Source organism: Girardinichthys multiradiatus, chromosome 3, assembly GCF_021462225.1.
Source record: "Girardinichthys multiradiatus isolate DD_20200921_A chromosome 3, DD_fGirMul_XY1, whole genome shotgun sequence".
Classification (NCBI taxonomy): Eukaryota; Metazoa; Chordata; class Actinopteri; order Cyprinodontiformes; family Goodeidae; genus Girardinichthys; species Girardinichthys multiradiatus.
This window is the reverse complement of record NC_061796.1, coordinates 48,570,971-48,598,057: the sequence shown is the minus strand read 5'-3', so window position 1 is coordinate 48,598,057 and position 27,087 is coordinate 48,570,971. Positions and strand designations below refer to the sequence as shown.

General features: G+C 45.2%; 2 protein-coding genes across 2 annotated transcripts; one reads left to right on the top strand and one right to left on the bottom strand.

The window, feature by feature from the left end:
* The first annotated feature begins 1,805 nt into the window (after positions 1–1,805).
* Positions 1,806–14,904, top strand: selenbp1 (selenium binding protein 1). The gene is made up of 12 exons (XM_047361114.1): positions 1,806–1,911; positions 3,264–3,317; positions 3,711–3,823; positions 4,044–4,229; positions 8,146–8,266; positions 8,356–8,538; positions 9,453–9,634; positions 10,113–10,191; positions 11,962–12,083; positions 12,168–12,260; positions 14,240–14,358; positions 14,471–14,904. The coding sequence occupies exons 1-12, from the start codon at positions 1,908–1,910 to the stop codon at positions 14,631–14,633; spliced, it is 1,419 nt and encodes a 472-aa protein (XP_047217070.1). The 5' UTR covers positions 1,806–1,907; the 3' UTR covers positions 14,634–14,904.
* Positions 14,905–15,002: 98 nt separating this feature from the next.
* Positions 15,003–21,760, bottom strand: LOC124866159 (protein asteroid homolog 1-like). Its single transcript, XM_047361836.1, has 6 exons — positions 21,721–21,760; positions 20,530–21,350; positions 18,837–19,034; positions 18,529–18,730; positions 18,066–18,201; positions 15,003–15,697 (listed from the first exon to the last, which is right to left on the bottom strand). The coding sequence occupies exons 1-6, from the start codon at positions 21,758–21,760 to the stop codon at positions 15,274–15,276; spliced, it is 1,821 nt and encodes a 606-aa protein (XP_047217792.1). The 3' UTR covers positions 15,003–15,273.
* Between the last annotated feature and the right edge of the window lie 5,327 nt (positions 21,761–27,087).

The window sequence follows — 27,087 nt, the reverse complement described above, 5'->3', positions numbered from 1 at the left end:
TTTGGAAGTGCTTCTCTACAGGACTGGAAAGGTGGTCTGAGTTTGTGCTGAAGATAAAAAGTTTCAACACGAAGGATGACTCCAGCCAGAGAAGCAGACTGTAGGCGGGGCAACATCTTCTGGGTTAGGGTGAAGACCTGACAGAAGATCCAAGTGTGAAACCGTAGTAGGAGGAAGATGGACTGACTGGAGCCCAAACAACATAAAACCCAGAAGGTAGAGTTAGTTCTCCATGTTGGCTGGGATCCGTTCTTCTCATTCATCTGATAAACTGTCAGAGTGGGTCTGCAGTAGGTCTCAGAGGTCCAACTTTATCACCAGGGCTTGAACAGAACACATCCACAGAGGAGGATTACTGAGCGTCAGATGTTTCCTGTGAATGATCCTGAGCTTTTCTCACTGACCTCACTTGGAAACACCAGGATGTTGGAGATTCAGGAAAGCAGAACATCAGTGAAATGAAAATTGGACTGAGTGAGTGGACCTTCAGCTGAATCTGGTCTGCAGCACAGAACCTGTATCTGTCCAAATGCATGTCAAGTATTGAATATGCAGATTATCAGCTGTCCTCCAGAATTTATTAGGAATTACAGTTAATGAATAATTTGAATTATTCTATTAATTAATTACAGTTGCTGCTGAGGAAATTGGGTCATTTAAATCCGTCCTGAAAGAAGGAGAACAGGAGCTGTTTCCTGTTAAAAGGGAGTTTTTCCTCTCCACTGTCGCTACATGCATGCTCAGTATGAGGGATTGCTGCAAAGTCAACACCAGTGACTGTCCACTGTCTCTACATGCTCATCCAGGAGGAGGGAATGCTGCAAGTCACTGACTGGATGCAATCTGCTGGGTTTCCTTAGATAGAAAAACTTTTTATCCAATTTGAATAAATAACTGAATCTGACTGAACTGTTCAATGGTTACAATTAATAGAAATGTATGAACCTGACTGTTGTGAAGAACCTTGAGACGACATGTGTTGAATTGGCGCTATAGAAATAAACTGAATTGATTTGAACTGAACATCAGAGCTGTCCTCCAGTCACTTCTAACAATAAGCAACAACCTTTTATCTGAGAAACATGAATGAAACCGTAAGATCCAATCAGTGAGATGGATCCTTCCTGAATCCGACCTAAAACCTGGGTTTGGGTTAAAGATGGTCCCCCGACTGTGGAGCTAAATTAGGGCCATAAAGTTTGTTCAAAAGAAAAACATTTGAACCTGAAAAATGGTTTTGAAAACTGAAAAAAACCAGATTTCCTCGGTTGCCCCACTAAGCCAGTTTGACCCTGGCTGTGAGTCACTAAATGAAGACCAAACATGTTTTAATTAAAAATGCACCAGTAACAGAAACCCGAGTCCAGTCCATGTGAAAACAAGTCCTGGTTTAATTATGCAAAGATATTCGGAAAATACCGGCTCGTTTTGCATCTGGTTTCATTCCCGCCGCTTAGTCTGGTGGTTCTTTTGCTTGATGTTGAGAAGATGGGACTTAAAATGCTGTACAAATCTGTCAAGATCATATTTTCTCCTCTGAGATGCGCGTTTTTCTTTTGAACAAACTTTATGACAAGGGTCTTTATCTGAAGGACCTCCAGACCTCAGACTGAAAGTTTATATCTATTATGTGAATTCTTGTGCTCGTCTTCTTCACTGCTAACACAGTTGTACATGTGGTCCTACATTCAGTCCGATTGTTGGGCCCCTGAAGCTGTGGCCCCTGAGACTGCAGCAGCTAAACTCAAGAGGAGCTGGAGGGTTAAAGCCTCACTGCCCCACCCCTCCTCTCTGATTGGCTGTTCCCTGATTCACAAAAGGAAGTCCCTCCCTGTTTTCTTTCCGCAGTTGATCCAAGTTTTGCAGAATCCAGGGGTTCAGGATCGGATTAAACCAGGATCTCCAGCATGGGTGAGTTGGTTTCAACTGCTTTAATCTGCAGGCTTTCTCTGTGTGAGTTTCTCCCTCCTGCTCCTTCACGCTGAGGAATGTTTCATGGTCTTCAGAGCTGCAGCCCATTAAGGTGAAGATCTCCAGAGTCACTGAAGTATTTCTCAGATCGCCTTCAGCTTCAGGCTGTTGACTCCTGTCAATGAATAAACCGTGAAGAAGTTAAGCGATCATATAATCAATGATCCTCCAGCTGTAAAATGTCTACATGGTTTATTTCATGATACTCTGAAAACTGGGATATTTCAGTTTTAAATGAGAACAGCGTTAAATATGAACAGAAACTAAAACGAACTGAAGCTGCAGCAGTTTACTGGTTGTCCAATTGGATCCTTACTCTGAAGTTCTGGTGTGAAACCAGCAGGCTGATCAGTGTTGATGGGGAGGAGCTGTGTGTGTGTGAAGGGAGCCTCCCAGCTCACTGGGATTCATAGCAGAGGTCGGAAGGAGGTTTGTGTGCAGAGCCGAGGAATCTCTGGACTTTGGAAGGACTCCATAAAGGAGAAGCTGAAGGGGGCGGGGGGGGTTGTTATATAACCTTCTTTGTCAGAGTCAGTTGAGTTCTGCAAGAACTGGATCTGGTCCGATCTGGACTTGGATCTGCTGCTGATAATTTGGCAACACCTAAGGTGATTTTGGCTGTGGCCCCTGGGGGCCAAACAGATATGAACTAATCCTGAGATAAGCAAGAAGATTTCTGTTTTATGTCAGAATGTGACGACACAGTAATGAGCCAGGTTTGGATCCAGTGGTTCAGTGGGACTTCTGGTTCCAGAGCTGCTCTGTAGGGATTTTTGAATATGAACAAATTAAAACTGTTAGAGGAAGTTACAGCTGATCTTCTGTGGTCTGCTGCTGAGAAGACTTTATTACTTTCTGTTTGTAGCAGCAGGTTGGGAGGCGGTTAGTTCAGTTTGACCCATTAATGATAAAATAAAAAAAGGAAAAGCGGATCTTCAGTTTGATGCACTCTGCATCCTGAGCATGCCCAGTAGGGTTCAGCATGACAGAGCTCTGTTGTTTAGATGTGAAGGAGATGAATCAGCTTAGAACAAACATTAGTTTCATAGAAGCAGGATTTATTCCAAAAATAACAGAGGTCCTACCACATAACCTTGAGGAACGCCTCTGTCTAACATGGTGCAGGACATGAAGATCCACAGACCAGAAATAAATTGGAACCATTTTAATAGGGAACTCGATGAAATGACTGGAAGAACCTGTTGGTGCTCAGATGGAGCTCCAGGTCTGCTCCTGATCCATGAACCCTGTGATGGTTTGCTGCTGACTCCGGATCCATTTGTGTTTTACAGCCAAGTGTTCAGGATGTGGACCGGGATACCGCAGCCCGCTGGATGCCATGGAGGGTGAGTCGTTCAAAAAACACCATCTCCTGATCCGAGTTCTTTGCTTCATCGGGGACTGAGTGAAGCTTCACCAGTTTGTAGGTGGAGGTCATGCTGGCTGAAGGACCCACACAAAACTATAACAGAGACCCAGTTCATGTGAAGTCTCTGGTTCTGGTTCAAGGGTAATACAGTTTCCTGAACAGAACCTTGGTGCTGTGTTGGAGGTTGGTTCAGTGAAGAAGGGAAACTCAGCAACCTTCTCAGCCAGCACTGTACAGTCACTGTCTTTTATATGTGATCTTCTGCTCCAATTTCACACCTTCAGTTTTATTTTAACCAGACATGATTGGTCCAATCAGAACTCTGGGCAGGTGTTCTCAGCAGGTGAACCTTCCGGTTTTCTGTCTGAAGGTCCGCGGGAGGAGATTGTCTACCTGCCCTGCATCTACCGTAGCACCGACACCCAGAAACCGGACTACCTGGCCACCGTTGACGTTAATCCTAAGTCCTCCACCTACTGCCAGGTAGAACAGAACAAGCACCTGGATCTGGTCCTGCTCAACCCGTTTCTGTGTTTCATCCTTTTAAGCCTTTGTTTTCCTCTCAGTTATCTGTTGCTTCAGTTTCCTTCTCAGATGTCTCACCAACTCTTCATCTTCGTCATGTTTTCCCAGGTGGCGGTTCTTTGATCAGGACCAGTTTCAAAGTTCTGGGAACAAGTTCCTAAATCCTTTGTCTGTGCAGGTGATCCACCGCTTGCCGATGCCGAACCTGAACGATGAGCTGCATCACTCTGGCTGGAACGCCTGCAGCAGCTGCTTCAACGACCCGTCCAAGTCCCGAAACCGCCTGGTCTTGCCATCCCTGATCTCCTCCAGGATCTACGTGATTGACGTCGGGACCAATCCCAGAGCCCCCAAAATCCACAAGGTCTGCAGCTGCACACATGTGACCTGCAGGTGCAACTGCAACATGCAGAGAAGATGGTCATGGAACTGAGTATGTTACCGGCATGTTGCCTCTGTTTAAGTCCGATGTTCATGCAGAGAGCAGCTGCTCATGATCATAATGTGATCCTGGAAACAGCAGCTGCTGTCAGAGATCAGGAGGAGGAGGTTTATGCAGAGTTCATTTTGGATCAGAAACACCATCTGAGCCCTCGTATTAAAACCAAAGATTTCATGACAGATCTGTTGTTGATGGATCTCTGAACCCAAACAGCTGTGGACTAAACTGGTTTGGTTTTATTCCAGCACTAAAGACTGAGCAGCTGCCGTTTCTGAACTGCTCTACAGAACTGTATGAAACAATATAAAGGGTTCTGTTCTGTTCATTTCAGATAAGAACCTGGACCTCCTACAGGTAGCTTCGTTGTTATATCTCAGAGTGAAGAAGGTAGATTCAAAGATTCCTTATTGTCATTATGTCACCATAATGAAATTTAGCTGAGATCCGGTTCAAAGATACACATGTAGGTTAATTTAAAAACACTTGTAGCTCTCTGGTCTGTTTGATTGTCAGCAGCGATGTTTAGTGTCCGCCTCAGGAGGACAATGGCCTTCATTGCTTTAGGAAAGAACCTGTTTCTGAGTCTATTTGTTCTTGCTGTGATGTTCCTGAATCGTTTTCCTGATGGAAGTGGGACAAACAGTGCGTTGCCCGGGTGGCTGTGGTCTGTAGCAATGTGTCTGGCCCTTTTCTGGACTGCAGCATAAATTGGGTCCAGATCCGGTAGACGACATCCCACAATCCCCTGTGCTGTCCTCACCACTCGTGCTAAGTCCTGCAGCTCCCATACCACACTGTCACACTGAGGCACAGGATGCTTTGGTGGTGCAGATAAACCAAGGTTGTGGAGCTTCATGGCCAGCGTGTCAGAAGGGACGGTGTTGAAGGCTGAGCTTAAGTCCAGATATAGCATCCTCACATAGGTGTTAGGGTGCTCCAGATGAGTCAGAGCCGTGTGAAGTGCTCAGCGTCCTCTGTGGAGCGATTCTCCCTGTAGGTGAACTGCAGGCTGTCCAGGCCAGCAGGGATAGTATCCTCGATGTACTTCAGGAGGATCCTTTCAATGCACTTCATGATGACCGGGCTCAGGGCGACTGGACGGTGATCATTAAGGCAGGTGATGATTGATTTTTTTGGGCACAGGCATAATACTGGAGGACTTCAGGCAGGCAGGCTGCTGATCTCTCTGCTTATAGGCTGTGATGGATCTGATGCCTCTCCACAGACTGCGTGGGTTGTCGTTGTTGAAGTGCTCCTCGATGCGCTGCTTGTACCTCCTAGTCTGGAGCTGTCATGCTGGGCTGAAAACCAGCCTTCAGACTGGGAGTGAGGATCTCTGGTCCCATCCTTGCTAACAAGGACCAGAACTTATTGTCTGTGCTTGCAGCTCCCGTCCACATGGTTGATGAAAGAACCAGAAACTTTCTAAATCCAGATGTGGTGTAACTATCTGGGTGGACTGGATATCTGGAGAATATTTAAATATAATGACTTAAGATCCGGTCGGGCTTTTTGTGCAAGAAACCAGAACCAAGGCGGAACAGTTTTATGAATTGTTTGTCCTGAATTTAAACTTTAAGCTGAAGAAATAGACGACCAAGAAGAGAAGAAGTTGCTCTGCCTCAGCCATGACCTGACTTTATTGCCCCCTGCTGGTGCAGCTTTGGTATTACAGTGGTTTTAATTGGAAACTGCAGAATAGCGGCATAATATTATTAAATGTGTAAATCTTTTTATGCATGAATTTAAAAGAAGAAATAATGAGCTTTAGAAATATATGTATTTTTTTTTTTTGTAGGAGCCATTTATGTTCTTAGTGTTGGGTTATATTTTGATTTATTTTATATAGTTTGTTTTGGGTGGTGTTTACACACTGACCTATAATTGGTTCTACCACTGGTGGCGGTATGGGGTGGCATTTCTTTCCATGTGCTCTCCAGAGGTAGCCTGACTGCCATTAGGTACCGAGATGAGATCCTCAGACCCCTTGTGAGACCATATGCTGGTGTGGTTGGTCCTGGGTTCCTCCTAATGCAGAACAATGCTAGACCTCATGTGGCTGGAGTGTGTCAGCAGTTCCTGCAAGATGAAGACATTGAAGCTATGGACTGGCCCGCCCGTTCCCCAGACCTGAATCCGATTGAGCACATCTGGGACATCATGTCTCGCTCCATCCACCAACGTCACGTTGCTCCACAGATGATTTTTGTGTGATTTTGTTGTCAGAACATTTAACTTTGTACAGAACAAAGTATTCAATGATAATATTTCATTCATTCAGATCTAGGATGTTATTTGAAGGTTCCCTTTATTTTTTTGAGCAGTGTTTATATATATTGTCAGAAGAATCAGCTTTGTTGCCAAGTTACAGAAATGTTCAAACAAACGAGGAATTTGACTCCAGTACACTTTTCTCTCAATAATGAAGAATATATTTTTAAATGTACGTATATCCACAACTGTGGCGGCTGGTTTTAGTGAACAGTGCTCTGTAGCACCACCTGAAGGTAAAGCTCTAAACAGTTTATGTGCAGGATGTGTGGGGTCTGCAGAGATTTTAGCAGCTCTTTTCCTGACCCTTGACCTGTATAAGTCCTGGATGGAGAGAAGGTCAGTCCTGATTATTCGTTGCAGTCTGGACCTGTCCTGTTTGGTGGATGATCCAAACCACACTGAGATGGATGAAGACAGGACAGACTGAATGATGGCAGTGGAGAAGATGACCAGCAGCTCCTGTGGAAGGTTGAACTTCTTGAGTTGCCTCAGGAAGTACAGTCTCTGCTGGACCTTCTTCTGAACATTGTCTATGTGTGAAGACCATCTCAGGTCCTCAGAGATGGTGGTTTTTCCTAGGAACCTGAAGTGGTCCACACCTGACACGGTGTTGCTAAGGATGGTGAGGGGGGACAGTCTTGAGCGGGCTAAGTTCCGGGTGGTTCTGACTACACCAGTGGACCAGCCGATCCACCTCCTGTCTTCATACAGACACATCACTGCCCTGGATCAGAGCTTCTGGTGGAGGATGTCTGGGTTGATGGTGTTGAAGGTGGAGCTGAAGTCCTGGCGTACATTCCTGGGTGGTTGAGGTGTTGCAGGATGAAGAGTAGTCCCAGGTTAACTGCATCATCTGCCGACCTGTTTGCCCACCAACTGCAGGAGGTCCCTCAGGGGGCCTGTGATGTCCTTCAGGTTCTTCAACACCAGAAGCTCAAAGGATTTCATGACCACAGATGTCAGGGCGACAGGCCTGTAGTCATTTAGTCCTGTGATGGTGGGGTTCTTGGGTTCTGGGATGATGGTGGAGCATTTGAAGCAGGAGGGAACCTCACACAGCTCCAGAGACTTGTTGAAGATCTCAGTGAAGATTGGGGCCAGTTGGTCGGCGCAGGCTCTCAGGCATGATGGGGAGACATCATCAGGTCCTGAGGCCTTCTTTGTTTTCAGGCGCTGAAAGAGCCTGTTTACATCTTCCTCTGAGATCCTTAGTGCAGGCAGGGGGTCTGAAGGTAGGGGTTGGTTGGTGTATGGAGAGAATTAGTGTCTGAATGAGATGTGGAGGAGTTGGGTTAAGGGTTGAACTGCTGCTTTTCATAACTGCAGTAGAAGCCATTCACCTGATTTACCAGGTGAGGATTCTGCTCAGGGTTGGGGGAAGGTCTCCTGTAGGCAGTCAGGTTTTTCAAACCATTTCAAGCAGCAAGAAGCTGTTCTCTAGCTTCTCTTCGCTGCTTTCATCTCCTTGGTCAGTTATGAAGCAGTTTCCTACTGAATAATCATGGAGGTCCCAGATATTTGGAGCAAACCAAAGAGAAGGCTGATTGGTCCCTTCTGTGTTCAGATGGTGGAGCCCATCGATCTGTACTGGAAGTGCGGCCTGGCCAACCCTCATACCAGCCACTGTCTGGGCAGCGGTCAGATCATGATCAGCTGCATGGGAGAGCCAGCAGGCGGAGGCAAAGGTAAGACCTCTGTCAGAACCCGACCTGGGACAGACAGAGACCTAGACTTTCATTCTGCTGGACTGTGTTAGTAACTGTTGCTGCTGCAGGTGGCTTCGTCCTGCTGGACGGTGAGACGTTCGAGGTGGTCGGTAACTGGGAGCATCCAGGTGAAGCGGCACCTTTCGGCTATGACTTCTGGTACCAGCCACGCCACAATGTGATGATCAGCACCGAGTGGGGAGCGCCCAAAGCTCTGATCCACGGCTTCAACCCGGCTCATGTCAAGGAAGGTCAGAGTTCACCAGTTTGTGGTGTCAAAAAAATGTGATCTACGCAGTATTCCAGTAAGACTCTATGAGTTTTCAGAGTGGGAATTCTGTGATTTGTTTCCTGCTCCAGTAGCAACCCAGTATCACCAGTAGGGTATGCAGATCCAATCAAAAAAGGGTCAGTTTGGTTTTAATTCAGATTTACAATCCAAATCAGTTCAGCTCATTTCAGTGCTAATCAGAGTCAGACTGGTTTAACTGGTCTCTAAGTCCTGATCCACATCTCAGGCTTTATATGTTCCTCCCTTTGAACCAGTCTGTCTGAATCTTTTAAAATGGTCCAAATGAGCAGTTCTTTAGAGTTCTGAAGGAGTTCTGAACCTTGGCTGTTTTTTTCTCCCAGTTTCAGCCCAGTTCCTGATTATTTTCAAAGGAATGAACAGTGAATCATTGGTGGAGAACCAGGTTCCTAAATGCAATTATTTGTATTATTATTAATTCTAATATAATTTATCCACCGTGTTCTGACAAAGACCTACATCTTGAAACAGATTCTGCTCCCATCTGGACCTGATGGACAAGTTTGCTCCTGCATGTATTTAGTGCAGCCAGCTTTGAAAATCCAGTGCAGAAATAAAGCCACCTAAGGAGCCTGGCTCCTCTCAGGATGGACTGGATCAGAGGTTCTGGATGTATTGAGGTAGAGCACCACTAAAATAAAATAGTAAACATAAAGAAATTCATAAATCTAGTTTAATTCCGTCCCCATAAAACTCTCCCAGCACCACAGTTTTCCAGTAACTGTTCCTGAACTGGTCTCTTTGGAGTGTAATTAGAATCCAGACGGTTTCTAGTTAAAGTTTGAGGTCCTGGTCTCAGTGAGAACCTCAAGACTGACTAAAACCCGATTTATGTCCTCCGATTCTATGTTCCAGGTCACTATGGATCTAGCCTCCATGTTTGGGACTGGACCACCCACAGGAAGCTGCAGACTCTAGATCTGGGAGAAGATGGTGCCATTCCTTTAGAGATTCGATTCCTCCATGATCCAAATGCCACTGAGGGCTATGTGGGATGTGCTCTCCGTGGATGTGTCTTCAGATTCTACAGGACCCTGGTAAGAACCACAGGACTCATGAGGGTTCAAACTAGTTTGGGTTGACTTGTTTTGATAGGAGACCGATGACTGAACCACAGCGGTCCTGGTATCTACTATCTCTAAGGCTTCTCTGCAAGATGTTCTGGTCCAAACAAATCTCTTAGCCGACCTGAAAGGAACTCTGTCAGCTGCTCAACATCCGAGCAGCTGGTTTGTGTTAGCAAGGTCCAAAAGATCCGTCTCTAATGTTCTAGTATCAGAAAGCCTGGGACATCTCCACATGGCCTTTACCCAGGTCATGTGTCTTCCTACCTGGTCATACATTCATATCGCTGAGTTCATTGATTAGTTCTAAATGGATCGGAATGAACCCCGAAGCTGCAGCTCAGACGGTGAAGATAGGTTCTGTAGATCAGGTTCCAGATGTCCATCAGATGATGAATGCTGTTCCTTTGGTACCTTATGGTGCTGTCTGATGATTCTTTTATTTCCTCAGAAAGGTGACTGGGCTGCAGAGAAGGTCATCAGTGTTCCAAGTAAGAAGGTGGAGGGATGGATGCTGCCTGAGATGCCAGGTGAGTCTGAAGATTTACCTGTCAGACTGTTCCTAAAATTATTCTTAAAAAAATCATCAATTTTTATTCATCCAAATACTAAGCCTGGGATGACAGAGAAATGTCAGTTTTAATCATGGAGATGTGGATAAATGGGAGGAACTCAGCAGACAGGTGAAGGAGGAAATTAAATTGACCCAGCAGGTGGTGCTCTTGCTGGATACTGGTGGCTGCGTGGGATGGAGTTAAAAACATGGTGAAGATGCAGAACAACCAATAAGCAATCTTATTAAATGGCCAAACTGACCTGGAGCTTTCTAATGAAATGAAAAATCATATTAATATCCATGGTTTTGGTGAGGAGGTGTCTGATTTTAGAGATTCTGTTTCCAGTTCTGCACAGAACTATTTTAGCATTCACAGAGACAGAGTCTTAAAGCTCTTTCATGGGGTCAAAGAGAAGAAAAGTTCTGGACCTGATGGTACTGGAGGCCATGTTCTTAAAAACTGTGGTTATCAACTTGCAGATATTTTCTGCTTTATTTTGCAGACGTCCTTAAAACTGCAGAAGGTCCCTACCCTGTGGAAAGACTCAATGTTTGTACCAGTCCCAAAATCGAACATTTCAGAGTCACGTAATGATTTTAGACCAGTGGCTCTCTGGTTATGAAGGTATTTGAGAAATCTTTCAAGGAGATGTTGTTGGACATGGTGCAGGACCAACCGGACCCTCTCCAGTTTGCTTATGGGCCAAACAGAGCTGTGGAGGATGCACTAGGGACACTTTTAAACTTGGTTTTCAAACACCTTAAAGGAACTACGCCCCCGGTCCGATTTCTTTTTATTGACTTTTCTTTTGCTCTTAATTGTGTCCAACCTCATGTTTTAGCACATAAATTAAAGACCTTTTTAATATCAACAGTGGTTTTATTTCTGATGAATATTTTAACTGGGAGGGACAACAAGTCCAAGTGAATGGTGTTTTATCTGAGTCCGTCTTCTCTTCTACTGGGACTCCCCAGGGCTGTGTCCTCTCACCTCTTTCATTTGTTTTATACACTAATTACACCACATTATTACATTTGCAGATGATTCGTTCATTGTGTCACTTCATAGCAGAGAAATCTCTGGACAAGGCTTGGTTGTCAGTGACTTTAAGCTGGTGCAAACAATCCTTTTTAAATATTACTGTAAATAAAACAAAATAAACATCCCCACACTGATCTCTCCAGTGGTGATCAACGTCCAAACAGTGGAGCCACAGCAGCTGTATAAATACCTGGGAGTTCTCATTGAAGAAAGGTTTTGAGTCGCTGTTAGACTGAGTGGTAAATGCTTTAATCGTAAGCTTTGTACTTTTAATGTTTGCTCTGTTTTTATGAGGATGTTTTATTCTTGTTTAATTGAATCTGTTCTTACCTTTGCTTTTATCTGCAGGTACGGGTCACTTTCCATCAAAAATAAGAATTGCCTGCAAAGTATTGTGAAGGTTTGCAGTACCATTGCTGGCATAACTCTTAATGATCTGAGTGAGCTTCATAATTCCTGGTTCTTTAAGAACGCTCGGATCATTTTGGATGATCCAAGCCATCCTCTGTGGGCACTGAAAAAATTCTTTATCCCCGGTGCCGTTAGCCTGCTCAGTTCCAGGTCCACATCGTAAAGACTAATATTTTATTTTTTGTGTGGGGCTGTTTTTCTTATATTTTCACTGCTGTCTGCTCTACAAATTGCCCCTTGGGGATATTAAAGTTTACTTGACCTGTTCACTTCACCGGTCTGTGTGTGCAGGCCTGATCACTGACATCCTGATCTCATTGGACGATCGTTTTCTCTACTTCAGTAACTGGCTGCATGGTGACATCAGACAGTATGACATCACAGACCGCAGGAACCCTCGACTGGTTGGCCAGGTCTGTTGTCATCACATCCGCCTGGTGCTGATGCTGAACAGGTGAGATCTCAGAGGAAAAAGCTCACCTGTCTGTCTGTTCCAGGTGTTCCTGGGAGGAAGCATCATCAGTGACGGACCAGTCAAAGTTCTGGAGGACCCAGAAAAACATGGGCAGATCCGCCCACGCATCATCAAGGTATCATAAAGAGGCTCTACCTGGGTCTGTTTCACCTTTCTTTAACGCCACTTCTTCTGTCTCATTATTTCCTGCCTATGTCTCACCTGCCTGTCGCTTTCACACCCTGCCTCTCACCTGTCTCACCTGCCTGTCGCTTTCACACCCTGCCTCTCACCTGTCTCACCTGCCTGTCGCTTTCACACCCTGCCTCTCACCTGTCTCACCTGCCTGTCGCTTTCACACCCTGCCTCTCACCTGTCTCACCTGCCTGTCGCTTTCACACCCTGCCTCTCACCTGTCTCACCTGCCTGTCGCTTTCACACCCTGCCTCTCACCTGTCTCACCTGCCTGTCGTTTCACACCCTGCCTCTCACCTGTCTCACCTGCCTGTCGCTTTCACACCCTGCCTCTCACCTGTCTCACCTGCCTGTCGTTTCACACCCTGCCTCTCACCTGTCTCACCTGCCTGTCGCTTTCACACCCTGCCTCTCACCTGTTTCACCTGCCTGTCGCTTTCACACCCTGCCTCTCACCTGTCTCACCTGTCTGTCGCTTTCACACCCTGCCTCTCACCTGTCTCACCTGCCTGTCGCTTTCACACCCTGCCTCTCACCTGTTTCACCTGCCTGTCGCTTTCACACCCTGCCTCTCACCTGTCTCACCTGTCTGTCGCTTTCACACCCTGCCTCTCACCTGTCTCACCTGCCTGTCGCTTTCACACCCTGCCTCTCACCTGTCTCACCTGTCTGTCGCTTTCACACCCTGCCTCTCACCTGTCTCACCTGTCTGTCGCTTTCACACCCTGCCTCTCACCTGTCTCACCTGTCTGTCGCTTTCACACCCTGCCTCTCACCTGTCTCACCTGTCTGTCGCTTTCACACCCTGCCTCTCACCTGTCTCACCTGCCTGTCGCTTTCACACCCTGCCTCTCACCTGTCTCACCTGTCTGTCGCTTTCACACCCTGCCTCTCACCTGTCTCACCTGCCTGTCGCTTTCACACCCTGCCTCTCACCTGTTTCACCTGCCTGTCGCTTTCACACCCTGCCTCTCACCTGTCTCACCTGTCTGTCGCTTTCACACCCTGCCTCTCACCTGTCTCACCTGCCTGTCGCTTTCACACCCTGCCTCTCACCTGTCTCACCTGTCTGTCGCTTTCACACCCTGCCTCTCACCTGTCTCACCTGTCTGTCGCTTTCACACCCTGCCTCTCACCTGTCTCACCTGCCTGTCGCTTTCACACCCTGCCTCTCACCTGTCTCACCTGTCTGTCGCTTTCACACCCTGCCTCTCACCTGTCTCACCTGTCTGTCGCTTTCACACCCTGCCTCTCACCTGTCTCACCTGCCTGTCGTTTCACACCCTGCCTCTCACCTGTCTCACCTGCCTGTCGCTTTCACACCCTGCCTCTCACCTGTCTCACCTGTCTGTCGCTTTCACACCCTGCCTCTCACCTGTCTCACCTGCCTGTCGCTTTCACACCCTGCCTCTCACCTGTCTCACCTGCCTGTCGTTTCACACCCTGCCTCTCACCTGTCTCACCTGTCTGTCGCTTTCACACCCTGCCTCTCACCTGTCTCACCTGCCTGTCGTTTCACACCCTGCCTCTCACCTGTCTCACCTGTCTGTCGCTTTCACACCCTGCCTCTCACCTGTCTCACCTGCCTGTCGCTTTCACACCCTGCCTCTCACCTGTCTCACCTGCCTGTCGCTTTCACACCCTGCCTCTCACCTGTCTCACCTGTCTGTCGCTTTCACACCCTGCCTCTCACCTGTCTCACCTGCCTGTCGCTTTCACACCCTGCCTCTCACCTGTCTCACCTGCCTGTCGTTTCACACCCTGCCTCTCACCTGTCTCACCTGCCTGTCGCTTTCACACCCTGCCTCTCACCTGTCTCACCTGCCTGTCGCTTTCACACCCTGCCTCTCACCTGTCTCACCTGCCTGTCGCTTTCACACCCTGCCTCTCACCTGTCTCACCTGCCTGTCTGTCTTCCAGGGGAAGCGTGTCTCTGGAGGTCCTCAGATGCTGCAGCTCAGTCTGGACGGTCGCAGACTTTATGTGACCACATCTTTGTTCAGCGGTTGGGACAAACAGTTTTACCCCGACATGATGAGGTACTGACTCACGACCCAGCAGAACTTGCTGTCTGGAGGGTTCAGGTCCAGAACAGAACTGCTGCTTTGCGTGACACAGAACCTGAACCGGGTCCTGCTTTGTGTTTTTCAGAGAGGGCTCGGTCATGATGCAGATTGATGTGGACTCCGACCAAGGCGGTCTCTCTGTGAACGAGAACTTCCTGGTCGACTTTGGTAAGGAGCCCGATGGTCCGGCTCTGGCCCATGAGCTTCGGTACCCGGGGGGAGATTGCACGTCTGACATCTGGATCTGAACACATCTGCAGCTAAAGTTCTGACTGGATCAGATCTGCTTTCATTTTCACACCAATAAACCTGATATTCATTCATTATTAGTGATCATCATAAATCTTATTATTTCTGGAAATGTTCTGATTCCATTATGAGGGTCAATCACCTACCCTCTGTGGACGGTCTGTCTGGAGACCCAAACATTTTACAGAACAAACTGAATCTTAATTTGTGTGTAGCTGTGAGTCCTGAGATCATTTCTGTGGAATTGAATAAAATAAAGCGATAACCTGATGGTTTATTTATTTTTAAAGAATTTTCTTGGCACTAGAGGCCTTTATTTTGACAGTAGACAGACAGGAAGGAAGTGCAAAGAGAGGGGGAGACATTTGGCAAAGGTCACCGGGTCCGGGACTTGAACCCGGGACGGCTGTTTCGAGGACTATAACCTCTATATGTGGTCCCGTGTTTAACCCCTACATCACCAGCGCCGCGCCCTGATGGTTTATTTTTCATAGAAGAATAAAGTGTGTGGAGCAGCAGCTCCACCACTCAGAGAAACCCAGAAAAACCAATTAAAGCTCCCTGTAGAACCCTCAGCAGTAGAAATGGTTCAGGAGAAGATCAGCAATGTTCAGAGGGAGGTCTGCACTAGTGTCTCCATCAGAGGAGGTCCCTGCCCCGACATTCCTCCTTACGGGCCAGTTCTGGTTTCTTACACCTGTTGCTCCTCTCCTTGGTTCTGTACCGTGTTCTCACCAGAAGTTCCTCCTCCAGTTGCAGCTCCTCCTGTGCTGTGATCGCTGCCTGAGCTTCCTTTTCTGTCTCCTCATCTTGGTGCACAAGGAACAGCTGCTGCAGGTCGGTGCTCAGGTCCTTCAGACTCTGCTTCTGCTGCTGATCGGTCGTCACTTTCTGATGGTTCTTTGAGGGCACCGACAGCTGCTGAGCATGGAACTGGAGAACCATGGAGAGCATGGTTCGGTACAGCTTCACACTGGGCCTGTCGCTCTTCAGGAAGGTCTTCAGGTCTCCACCGGTCCTAATCATGTGGACCAGCTGGTGGACCAGCGTCCCCTGATATAACCTAGAACAAAACAGGAGTTTAGATCATTTACCTTCAGAACCTTCACTCATTGGTTAAAGGCTCTTGAAGTTCAGATCTGGCTGCAATAATTGATGAAAGATGCTGTTTATGGTCACGAGAAACATCAAAGCAAATAAAATGGATTTAAATCGATAAGACGGATGAACGTCTGCATCTTTAGTGTTCTGAATGATCATGAGAAGTTAGAGAAAAACAGGCACACCACAGCCCGGTCAGTGTTCTCCAGAGTTTATCATGATTCTGGTACGTCTGCTCTACCGTCTCTCTGGCTGCAATCACCAGATTAGATGCACCTGGTGGCTGCTGCAGTGTACTGCAATCTGTGGCATGCCAAGCACATGTTTCTTCCCTGATATATACTGACTCTGACAAGCAGACGGTGCCAGATTTTTGAAAGCCATCGTGTGAGTAGATATCCAACGTTCCTTCCTGTCTGATCATTGTTCTTGACCTTGCCTTGCCTTTTGGATTTATGCCTCTCTGCCTGCTCCCTGTCGGACTATTTGGGTTTTGGTTGTCGACCTTGTTTCCTGCATCTGGTTTATGCCTCTGCCTTCCCTTGCCTGACGCCTCTTGTTCTGATCGTTGACCCTGTTTCTGTCCTTGGATTATTGAGCCTGGAGTCACTTCTTACCTGTGCTGTGGAGATCACCGCCTGCCGCCCACTGAGGTTTCCCCTCTGGGTTTCAAGTTCCACTCAAGACAAAAGCAGGTTAATGGCTTTTCTGATCTCTGCAAAATCTGGAGAAACTACAAGTCACTAATCCCTCTTTGTGCCTCAGTGATTCCTGGAAGCTGTGAGGAGTGTTACCTGTGTGATGATTTCCTGTGGCTGAATAAACCTTTTAAACTTTCAGTACTGTGTCTGGCTGAATCTTGGGTCCGCCTTTTTCTGATTCATAGCAGGGTTCTGTTACATCTCAGAACCAACTGAGAGCAGGCTCATCTACATCTCTATCCTTACTTAACATGATATCTGCCTCATGATGCATTCACTGAACTTCTTTTGATCTGCTGTGAATCTGGAGAACATCTAAATATTCAGACAGTTCTATTTCTAATGTTACCATACATCATGTGTTCATCACATATTATTTCAATAAATAATAAAAAAATAAGCCAACAGGTAACCATAGAAACCGTAAGAGGATCCCCCCCTTCCTGATGCTTTCATCATGAAGATGCTTCATTGAAGAGATCCTCCTGATCTTCTGCAGTTTAACTCAGATTCCTACAGCATCAGATTTCTGGAATATTGTAGATAATTCCAGAATAATTAAGCTTTCCTGGCAGATATCTTTGGTACTCTGTTGAAATGTTACCTTCTAAACATGCAGTAGGTACAACTTCTACCCTCATCTGGACCAGTTGCAACATCTCCCATCTTCTTGAAGGTTCTCGTGAAAGCTTCTGTCACGACTCAGTTGCCCCGGTGGGCTAACAGGGCTGACACTGGGGCATTCCTGTCTACCTTCAACAAACGCTTGAAGACCCAGGTCATCAGAGAGCATCTTCTACCCCCTCTAGACTGCTCTCTGTTTTTAGCCTGTCTCCTCTGACAGAAGAAGCTCATTGCTACGTCTCTTTGGATTCAGTTGTCTGCCAGATGCAAGAACAGAAACATAATTTCATACTATTTTGTTTCTGTGGCGTTAATTTCCGAAGAACCAGCAGAAAACCACTCCTCCGGCTTATACACTTGTTTAAAATGCAAAGATCTCTCTCTCATGACCCCTCATGTCTTCAACATATCTAAAAAGCTTAAAATAGTCAAAGGGAACCATTCATTTGTTGGGGATAACTTGTGCCCTGAGGAACACCAGTTTTACGTGATGGAACAGAAAATAACCGTCTATGGACGGTTTGATAAAAAGTTTCTGACTAATTCCTCTGTTAACATTCTTCAAGTCTCTTCAAGAAGATTAAATTAAATTAAGGCTGAGGGGAAAACTAAAAGCCAAGTTCTGACAGAGTGGGTGGTACCTGGAGATGCATCACTGTAGCATCATTGGTCCCTCGATGACTTTTATACGCAAACTGAGAATTTGATATACATACAACTCGTTTACATGAAGCTGTAGATCTGAGATCATGTAACCCGGTTAGGTTCTTTAGGAACAGGAACAATATCAGAGGACTTCCAGGACTTGGGAACCACACCCCTCTGGAGGAGCAGCTAAAGTCCTGTCAGAAATCGTTTTACCCGATGAACACATGTTTAAGTATCACCAGTGAAACCAGTGAAAGTAGAGCCAGAGCACTAGATTTCTGCAGGTTTTTTAGCAGAACTTGTTACTGAAACATCAGAACCTCAGTAAACCGGGTCAGCTAGTGGAAAATGTCTCACCTTGCAACATCTGGTTCAGTCAGAGGGTGGCCCAGTAGCTGGTTCAGACGGATGCTGTCCTTCAGACAAGCCTGCCACTGCTTGAAGGCGTGAGCCACATTCCGATCTGGCTTCTGGTTCTGTTCTGTTTGCAAAGCTGCAATGCAGACATACGATGTGTTATCCAGTTGAAGAATAAAACCTGAAAACCATCGGCAAGCAGAGTTGAAACAAACGGACCAAGAATGAGAAACAAGCAGGTCAGAGCAGCTTCACCTTCAGTTCCTCCACAATCACTGACACTAATTAGAAAGCATCAGCTTCTTAAAAAGGACCGTTAGAGACGTTCATTTTGAGCTTCATTGTAAAATAAGAGCAGCTCACAGAGACATCTTTGTTCCTCACTGAGAGACACGTTCTTCTGACTGATTGACAATGATCTGCTGCTGTGACCCAGTGTCAGACCTGGCCTGGCTGCAGTTACCTGTTCTGGATCTCATGTTCCCGTTGCTCATTCCCAGCAGCTGCGCCTTCAGCGGGCTGCGATCTGGAGGAGGCTGAGCTCTCTGCAGCCAGTAGCAGGTGATGGCTACTGGGAATTTCAGCTGAGGCGGCAGGAGCCTCAGAGACTCCTCGGTCACTCCCAGAGCTTCCAGTAAGACATTCAGACGGTCAGAGAGCGCCACCTGGAGTCATCATGCAGGAGTTGTTTAATCTACACTGAGAGACAGCTATAGACAAGCACATTAAAAACAGAACTGATGCCTTTGATTTGAATAGAGTGAGCATCACCTCCTGCAGGGAGGAGAGTCTCAGCCTCTCACTGAGTCTGGTGAACTTTGGTTCCACTGGGCTTCTTATCAGCTCCAGATCCCGTTTGTCAAGCTCCTCCACCGGAGCTGACTTCTCTCTGCCCAGCAGCAGCCCATACATCACCTGTCGGAGTGGCTTGGAGGTCATGCATGGGGTTTCACCAGGTACTCTGGCTTCCTCCCACAGTCCAAAGACATGCCCGTTAGGTTGATTGGTCTCTAAATTACCCATAGGTGTGAATGAGTGTGTGCTTGGTTGTTTGTGTGTTGCCCTGCGATGGACTAGCGACCTGACCAGGGTGGACCCCACCTCCCGCCCATAGACTGCTGGAGATAGGAACCAGCTCCCCCAAGGCCCACCACAGAAGAAGCGGTACAGAAAATGACTGACTGTCCAGTAAATCATGAATTGATGCAACATCAAACTCCTTCCTGAGGACCTGGATCTCCTCTCCCTGAAGATGCTGAAACACAGTTTTGCTCCAGCCATTGGATCAAACGAGGACTGAATGACTCAAACAAACGGCTGGTAAAAACTCTGAATCCCAGAATGCCCTGCATGACAGCCCCTGAAGGAGGGGTCACATCTGGACTGACCTTGACAGCAGAGATGCCCCTATATCCTGGCCGGAGCTTCTGCAGAAAAAGAGTCTGAGCCAAAGATTCACCAAGGTGAGACGGTGTCTCTAATGAATCAACCAAGCAGCTTCTCCTTCCACTGCCCTGAGAGAAAATGGCATCGGAACCACAGCTTCACGCGCCTTCGCATGAGTGCCCGTCTTTTCTCTTTAACCTGCTGAAATATGTCCACACAATCCTTAAAAACCGTTAGTGCTAAAGCTAACAACTCTGCTATTGCTTGACTATTAGCCACTATTAGCTCTGCTGTGGTAACAAAAACACACACAGCTCTCTTATTCCCTGATTGGCTGTAGCGCCAGGGCTCATAAACACATTAATATTTATATCATGGTATTTCAGGGAAGGTGTGATTTAAAGAAGTTCCTGATGTGATGTCATCACACCTTGTGGTTCCTAGTCCAGTTTCAGAGTTAATAGATTCTTATATTTTGGAGCGAAGTTGTTGGGATTATTCTGTATGCGTTTAGGACATACTGTTAGGGAATGTCAGAGCCAGAATTCACTCTTTAACTGATAGTTCTATGGTACCGCCAAACTGGGCCGGTGTTCACAGGACAGACCCTAACAGGCCAAAACACAGACTTTGTAATGATTTTGATAATATCTAATATTTATAATTATTCATAATTACAAAAAGCCTAAACAACTATTATTCACAACAACTTCAGATCTTTGGAGTTTTACAAGATGTTCTAGATGTTCTGCTCATTAGTGATGACCCATGACCTTCTTGGTGAATGAAGGACATTACAGAAACCAAAATGTATTTTTCTGCATCTTCAACAAGTTTTTTTTTGTCTTCTGCTGCTGCTATAAAGATTGGAAACCAGTTTCCTCCTTTATGTTTCTGGGAATCAAAGCATTTAATGTTTGTGTGGAACATCTCTGCATGTCTCTGCTGATGACCTGCAGCCATCATTCAACATCACTCCTGGACTGAGGTTTTAACAAGCTTTGGGTGTTCAGGTCTTTTAGGTTCTAGTTGCAGGTGTTCTGCTATAAACAGGTTTTAGAAATAAGCATTTCATCACCTCTTCCAGTGCTGGGAACTGAGGCGGTGCTCCATGAAGGAAGAACCTGCTCAGAGAGCTCCGACATGGCTGATAGAACTCCATCCCCAGATGCAGTGTTTCCAGGACCTCCTTCTTCTTCTTCTCGCTCAGTTCTCCCATCAGGACCAGGGCTTCCTCCAAGGCATCCTGAGGGTCCTGGAACTTCTTCAGCCAGCAGACCAGCCCCTCCAGGCGGCTGGAGGTCTCCCTGCCTGCTGGGACAAACTGAACCCAGTTGATCCCTCTCAGCTTCACATAGTCGTTACCAGCCAAGGCGGCAAAGGTCGGCATGAGCTGGTGCTGGAGTCCAAAGGAGGCACAGAAGCTGGAGGTGTAGTATCTCCTACAGGAGATGTAGCTCTGAGAACCGCTCTGTTTCACCTCCTTCCACTGGAAACCAGAGATGGGCAGAAGACCAGCTGGTAGGTTGAAGATGTAGAAGTCACTGTCGTTGGAAAGAACCGGGCACTGCCATTCAGCGGCCAGGGCCGTTATCTCTTGGTCTGACTCTCCGATGTACTGGGCCACCGGAACCTTCTGATATGCCAATGTCTGTTTGAAGACCATCTCTGCCAGCTTAGGGAGGATGTTCTTCAGCTCACCAGTCTCACTTGCTCGGTGGCTTCTGTGGATCCGAACTTTAGCTCTCTTCACTGCTGTTTCCACCTTTTTATCAGTTACATCAAAACCTCCATCCAGAACCACGTATGGAGTGATCTCACAGGTTCTGAGAGCTGTGATGAAATTCTCAATCAGGTTCCTATAGGCAGCATACTCCCCACCATGATTCTCATCCAGACCTGAAACAGCACAGAACAGAGAGATCAGACTGCTGACCAGAACCAGAACCCTGCTGTCTTAATGCTGGCTTAACTCTGCTGCCTCGATTAACTCAAACTGGGTTGTACCAAACCTGAACCAAACGGTTTACAACCACACCATGACTATGAGAGAAAATGTCCAAAAACTCCAGGCTTCCAGTTTCCACCATAAATCAGATGAAGGTCTAGATGGTTTACTGCCTACATTATGGAGTTGATCTTTGCTGCCTAGACAGAGGTTTGACATCTTGGTGAACAAATGCATTTAGAAACTGATCAGAATCAAACCTTTTCTTCGTTGATTAAAAGAGAAAATGTCCAGCTGTGGACTACCTGCAGAGGTCCTGACCTCTATGTCTCCTCCTGTCCGACTTGCAGTTCTGGATCATCTCTATCGGTGGAGATCTGAGTCATCTTTCTCTGCCTCTAGACAAGCAGTTCAGCATCATCTTCCTGCCTAAGTGGGAGTTTCTTGGGTGTGGGAGAAGTTTGTGAAAGACATGATTGGTGGGACTGACTATTTCGGGAGGGGTTTGAAGAAGTCATGATGGTCAGATTCAAGTACTTTTTTCTCTGTTTGTATAGTTATAGTTATACAACTACAGTCAAAGTATAAGCAAAGTATTGCTGCTTATTTCTTCCCAGTCAATCAGTGTCGCAGGTAACCCACCTGCCTGTATGCCTGCAGTTATGGCATTAGCCAGTATACACCAACAGTATCATCACAGGAGCTGTAACAATATTACTAAAAACAAAACTAACAAAAATTATTCAGAAACTATCTAAAGTTTCCAAAATCCTGTAGAAATAAAATTTAAATAGAAATTTGTATTTGTGAAACTTCATTTCCTACAAATTCAACCAATGACAGCTTTCATAAACTCCTCCCATAACAAGGCAATCTGACCAATCATGGTTTTTCCTAACTCCGCCCACACACAAGAACCTCCCCTTATTTGCTGTGAAGGCCCTACTTGATGCTTCCTGGGAATGACTCCTGGAACACAGTCGATGCACTGATTGGACCCCTTCAATTGAACGCATGTAATTTACAGCAGATATTATGTTAAAACAAGCTATGATGGTCCTGTCAGATGTTGTTGCACCCTGCTGAGAGCAGCAGATGTTTAGAAGGTTTAACATCTTTAACCAAATCTGCCCAAACAGGTGCAGGAACAAAGGAAGTTTCACAATAAAAGTCTTTGAAATAATCCCAGACTACAACAGTGAAACTCCTCCAACCTGTCAGCACGGAGTCTGTGATCAGCGGTCCACGGAGATAACTTATCAACGGGCTCCTTCACGTTCTACAGACAGACACAAAACTGTAGATTTGTTGCAGTTTCTTCACTGGTTTGAATCTAACTCTTCTTCTGAGATGTTTGAGCTTCAGCTTATGTAGCTCCACCCATGAACCTGAGTTCCACACATAAACCTCAGCTCCACCCGGGAACCTTATCTACACCCGGGAACCTCATTTCCATCTGGGAACCTCATCTTCACCTGGGAACCTCAGCTCCACACATACAATCCTTTGGCTGAGATCAGAAGATGAGTCTGTCCTGGTGGTGGATCTGAACCTTGATTGGTTGTCATCAGCCTCAGACAACCTTAAACCTATCTGTGACTCATTGTCAATCAACAAAGAGCCCAACTTGGTCCACTATAGATGACCCTGCTAGATCATTACTCCTCCATCTGATAATAACAAACGTACTGATGCTGGTGTTTTTGGGAACGATCTGCGAGACCAGAACTGAACCATGAATTCTACTCATAGGAGAACATGTTTCTGAGCAGGCTTTTTTTCTCCCTTCTTAATGATGTTGAGTTGACCTGGAATTTGTTTCATTATGATTCCTTGAAGCTAATCAAAAAGCTGCTTCTTTATGTAAATTCAGGATAAATATGAAAAATAATTCCTGGTTTGTCACTGGATTCTCAACATAGAGGTAACTGTGGCTCAGTGGGGGAGAGCAGTGGTCTTGCAATCCGAAACTTGTGGCTCCAATTCCAGTTTCTTCCTACAACATGTCAATGTGCCCCAGGGCAAGGCACTAAGTTGGCAAACAACATAGCGATGTATGAGTGTGACTGTCGCTTTAGTATAAAGTGCTGTGATTGGTCGGTTTGACTGGAAAAGCTCTAGATAAATTCAGTCTATTAATATGTACCTCTGATTTCTTTTTATCTGAAAACAGCAAAAATCTAAATGATCCCAAGAAATGTTGGAATGTTGTGAGATCTGCTTCTGGTGCTTTCTCCTCTAGTGAACTGCCTAATACTATATAAAACTCTGCTGGTCACCAGTTACTAGTACCTAGGATTAGTTATTGATGGGGAGCTTCTTTGAAGCTCCTGATATTAGCTACTTTTCTGCCTGTACTAGATTATGAAGATGTTGTTTATGTGTGCTTCAACCGTTTGCCTGCAGTCCTTGACTTTGGTCTACCACTCTGCTCTGAGATTATCCACTGGTTGTAGGTAAAGCTGACATGCCTTCCTTAAATGTAAGGCTATACACACACTGTATGATTCTGGTTTACAAGCCGTTTCTCTGCTCCTCGCGGTTGTTGGGACCACAGCCATGGTTACAACATGAAGTCCAGTACAGACTTTTCTGGAACTATCTGCTCAGTTTTGTGTACTGTGATCGTGTGTTTTTAAAGTTAAGACAAACTTTACTTATAGGGTGATTTTAAACACAGAAGATTGATCATAACGCATTTTAACTCTTTTATTAACCCTGGTATTTTAAAGGTATGTGTTTGATTCTGGATAAGCTTCTTTTGTTAGCTTTAACTGCTAACAGCTAAGAACACGTGCTGCTGCCAAATAATATTTACCCAGAAAGGTTTAGTTTTCAATCCAGTAAATAATGTGTCCCTAACATCATTTTACTAAATTTGATAACTAAGTAAACACCATTAAACCCATTTCTCCAGAAAGATTTGGCTCTTTTCCAAAATATTTCCTTAATAATATTTCTTTAAATATTATTTTAATAAATAAAGGCAGTTAATTAAACACCGTTGAGAATTAGTCATCCAGAAGGTTGGTTTTATTCAGCAGATCATTATTTAAAACATTATTTTATTAAAATAATATTTTATCTGATCTTACATTGTGAATGATTGTCTAGATGTTGCTGATTATTTCCTAAGTTGGTTCCAAGACTAACTTAACTTCATTTCCAGATTCTTCAAGATAATCCTTGGTTCTCAAACATAAACATTGCATGGTAATGTTGCATCACTCTTTTGGTCATAATTATCAATCATCTTTAATCAACTTGTTTATATTGTACATAGTCCATTAGTCTTCATTATTCTTTAATTCTGCTTGGTAGTTTAGTTGGATTGTTTTAGCAAAGTAAAGAGTTTATTGAGTCAGATTTAGCCTAAACCGGCTCAGTTATGGTTGAGGTCCAAACACACCCTCCATTTCTGCTACCTGTATGACCCCTTCTCTTTTCCAATGGTTATAATCAGTCTGACAGAGAGAGGTATCTCAATCCTTGTGGTTTTTAGTAGAACAATGACCATCAGTGGGACCCTTTGTGAGGTTCCTTGAGACGACATTGTTGTAAATAAGCGCCGTTTAACTAAATAATCTGAACTGAAACTATCTCTGTAGTTATGCTGCTATAGGCTTAGGCTGCTGGAGGACATAATGACCACTTTCACCCTCTTTGCTACATTCTCAAACTACTCTCCAATTTTGCATTATTTGCTGTTATTTCAGCTTTTAACTTTGTTCTCTCTTTTCTCTTCCTAGAAGCTACACCTGGCCTGACTCTCTGTCTACCTGTGACACCTTTCTGGAGAGGGGCATCATCCAAGCTTCTGCTGGCAACAACTTAATGCTCACCTTCTACAGATGATCCACATGGCCCTGTCTTTTAGTATTTAACCCTTTCTCTCTCCTAGACATGGCTACTGACTGAGCTTCTACTGTAACTAACTCTATGTTCTCTCTTTCAGACTCTAACCTTGAAAACTGGATCAGAGTTTATCTGTTCTTTCTTTCTAGATGAAACGACTAAAGGAGCTACATCCATTAACATTTACTTTTCCTTCCCATAGAAAGTACTCCTGGATCAGTGCTTCTTTGTTCTCTTTGTGTCTCTGCTCTGTTCTCTCAAACCTCCAGTCGGTCGTGGCAGATGGCCGCTCACACTGAGCCTGGTTCTGGTTCTGCTGGAGGTTTCTTCCTGTTAAAAGGGAGTTTTTCCTCTCCACTGTCGCTACATGCATGCTCAGTATGAGGGATTGCTGCAAAGTCAACACCAGTGACTGTCCACTGTCTCTACATGCTCATCCAGGAGGAGTGAATGCTGCAAGTCACTGACTGGATGCAATCTGCTGGGTTTCCTTAGATAGAAAAACTTTTTATCCAATTTAAATAAATAACTGAATCTGACTGAACTGTTCAATGGTTACGATTAATTGGAATGTATGAACCTGACTGGGAATCTGGATGATTGAATTGAATTGACTTAGCCCATTTTAAACCATTCACACAATGCAACAGGAAACAACTCTCTCCAATTATTTTTTACCTCCGTCTTCTTCCCTCCCTGTTGGATGGAGTAAGGGGGAGTCAGGTTTAGCCTAAACCGGCTCAGTTATGGTTGAGGTCCAAACACACCCTCCATTTCTGCTACCTGTATGACCCCTTCTCTTTTCCAATGGTTATAATCAGTCTGACAGAGAGAGGTATCCCAATCCTTGTGGTTTTTAGTATAACAATGGTCATCAGTGGGCTCTAGATGGACAAACTTTATCATTTTATTATTTAACTTAGTAACCCTACACATAGCCCATTCTAAAATGGCCAAACTCTCAGTAGTTTAATCTAACCTCCCCAACAACCTGCACCATTCCTAACCGTTTGAGATGACCCTTGAGACGACATGTGTTGTGAATTGATGCTATATAAATAAAACTGAATTAAATTGAATTCCTCTTTACTGGTTCATCTGTCCAGTGTAATTTTACCGTCATCGTTTTTGCTCCACGTTCCTGGTTTGTTTTTGGTATTAATTTTGTTTAAACACTTTCATTTCATGTTTTTGGATGTCGAACTTTGTTTTTGTTGGTTTCTCTTTTGTATTATTAAACATATTTATTTTTTGCTCCACCTCTTCCTCCCTTTTTCCTGTATTCAAGTCCTCCACAACCACCACCTGCTTTCTGTGACAAGATTGTGGGATATTCTGTAATAGTTGAAGGATACAACGTCCCACCCCCTTGGGCAGGACACTACATCCCATCCATTTGTTCTCTCAATCTATATACAAAAAAATAAAACAAATACAAACTCCTTTTCAGAAAATATTTTAGCTTTTAAACTTGAATCCTTTCATCAACAGCAGCTACAGGAAGTAGTTAAATTGTGTAACAAAGTAAGTTTATTTGAAGATTTCCTTTCATCCACAGGATAAATGATGTGTTTAACAGAAAGAAATAAAAGACCAGAGATGAGACCCATTAGAAACATGAAACATACATTAAAAGATAGATAATATATTACTATTAATATTATTATTATTGCTTTATCTGCATTATCACTGACAATGATCCATAAATATGCAGAAAAACATGCCGTCTCCCTGCAGGATGTTCAGCTGTCTCCTAGTTTTGAAGCCAACAAGAACAGACTGAAACGATCCACTCACACTGCTTGCAACAAGTCTGAAAGTCACACTTGTCCA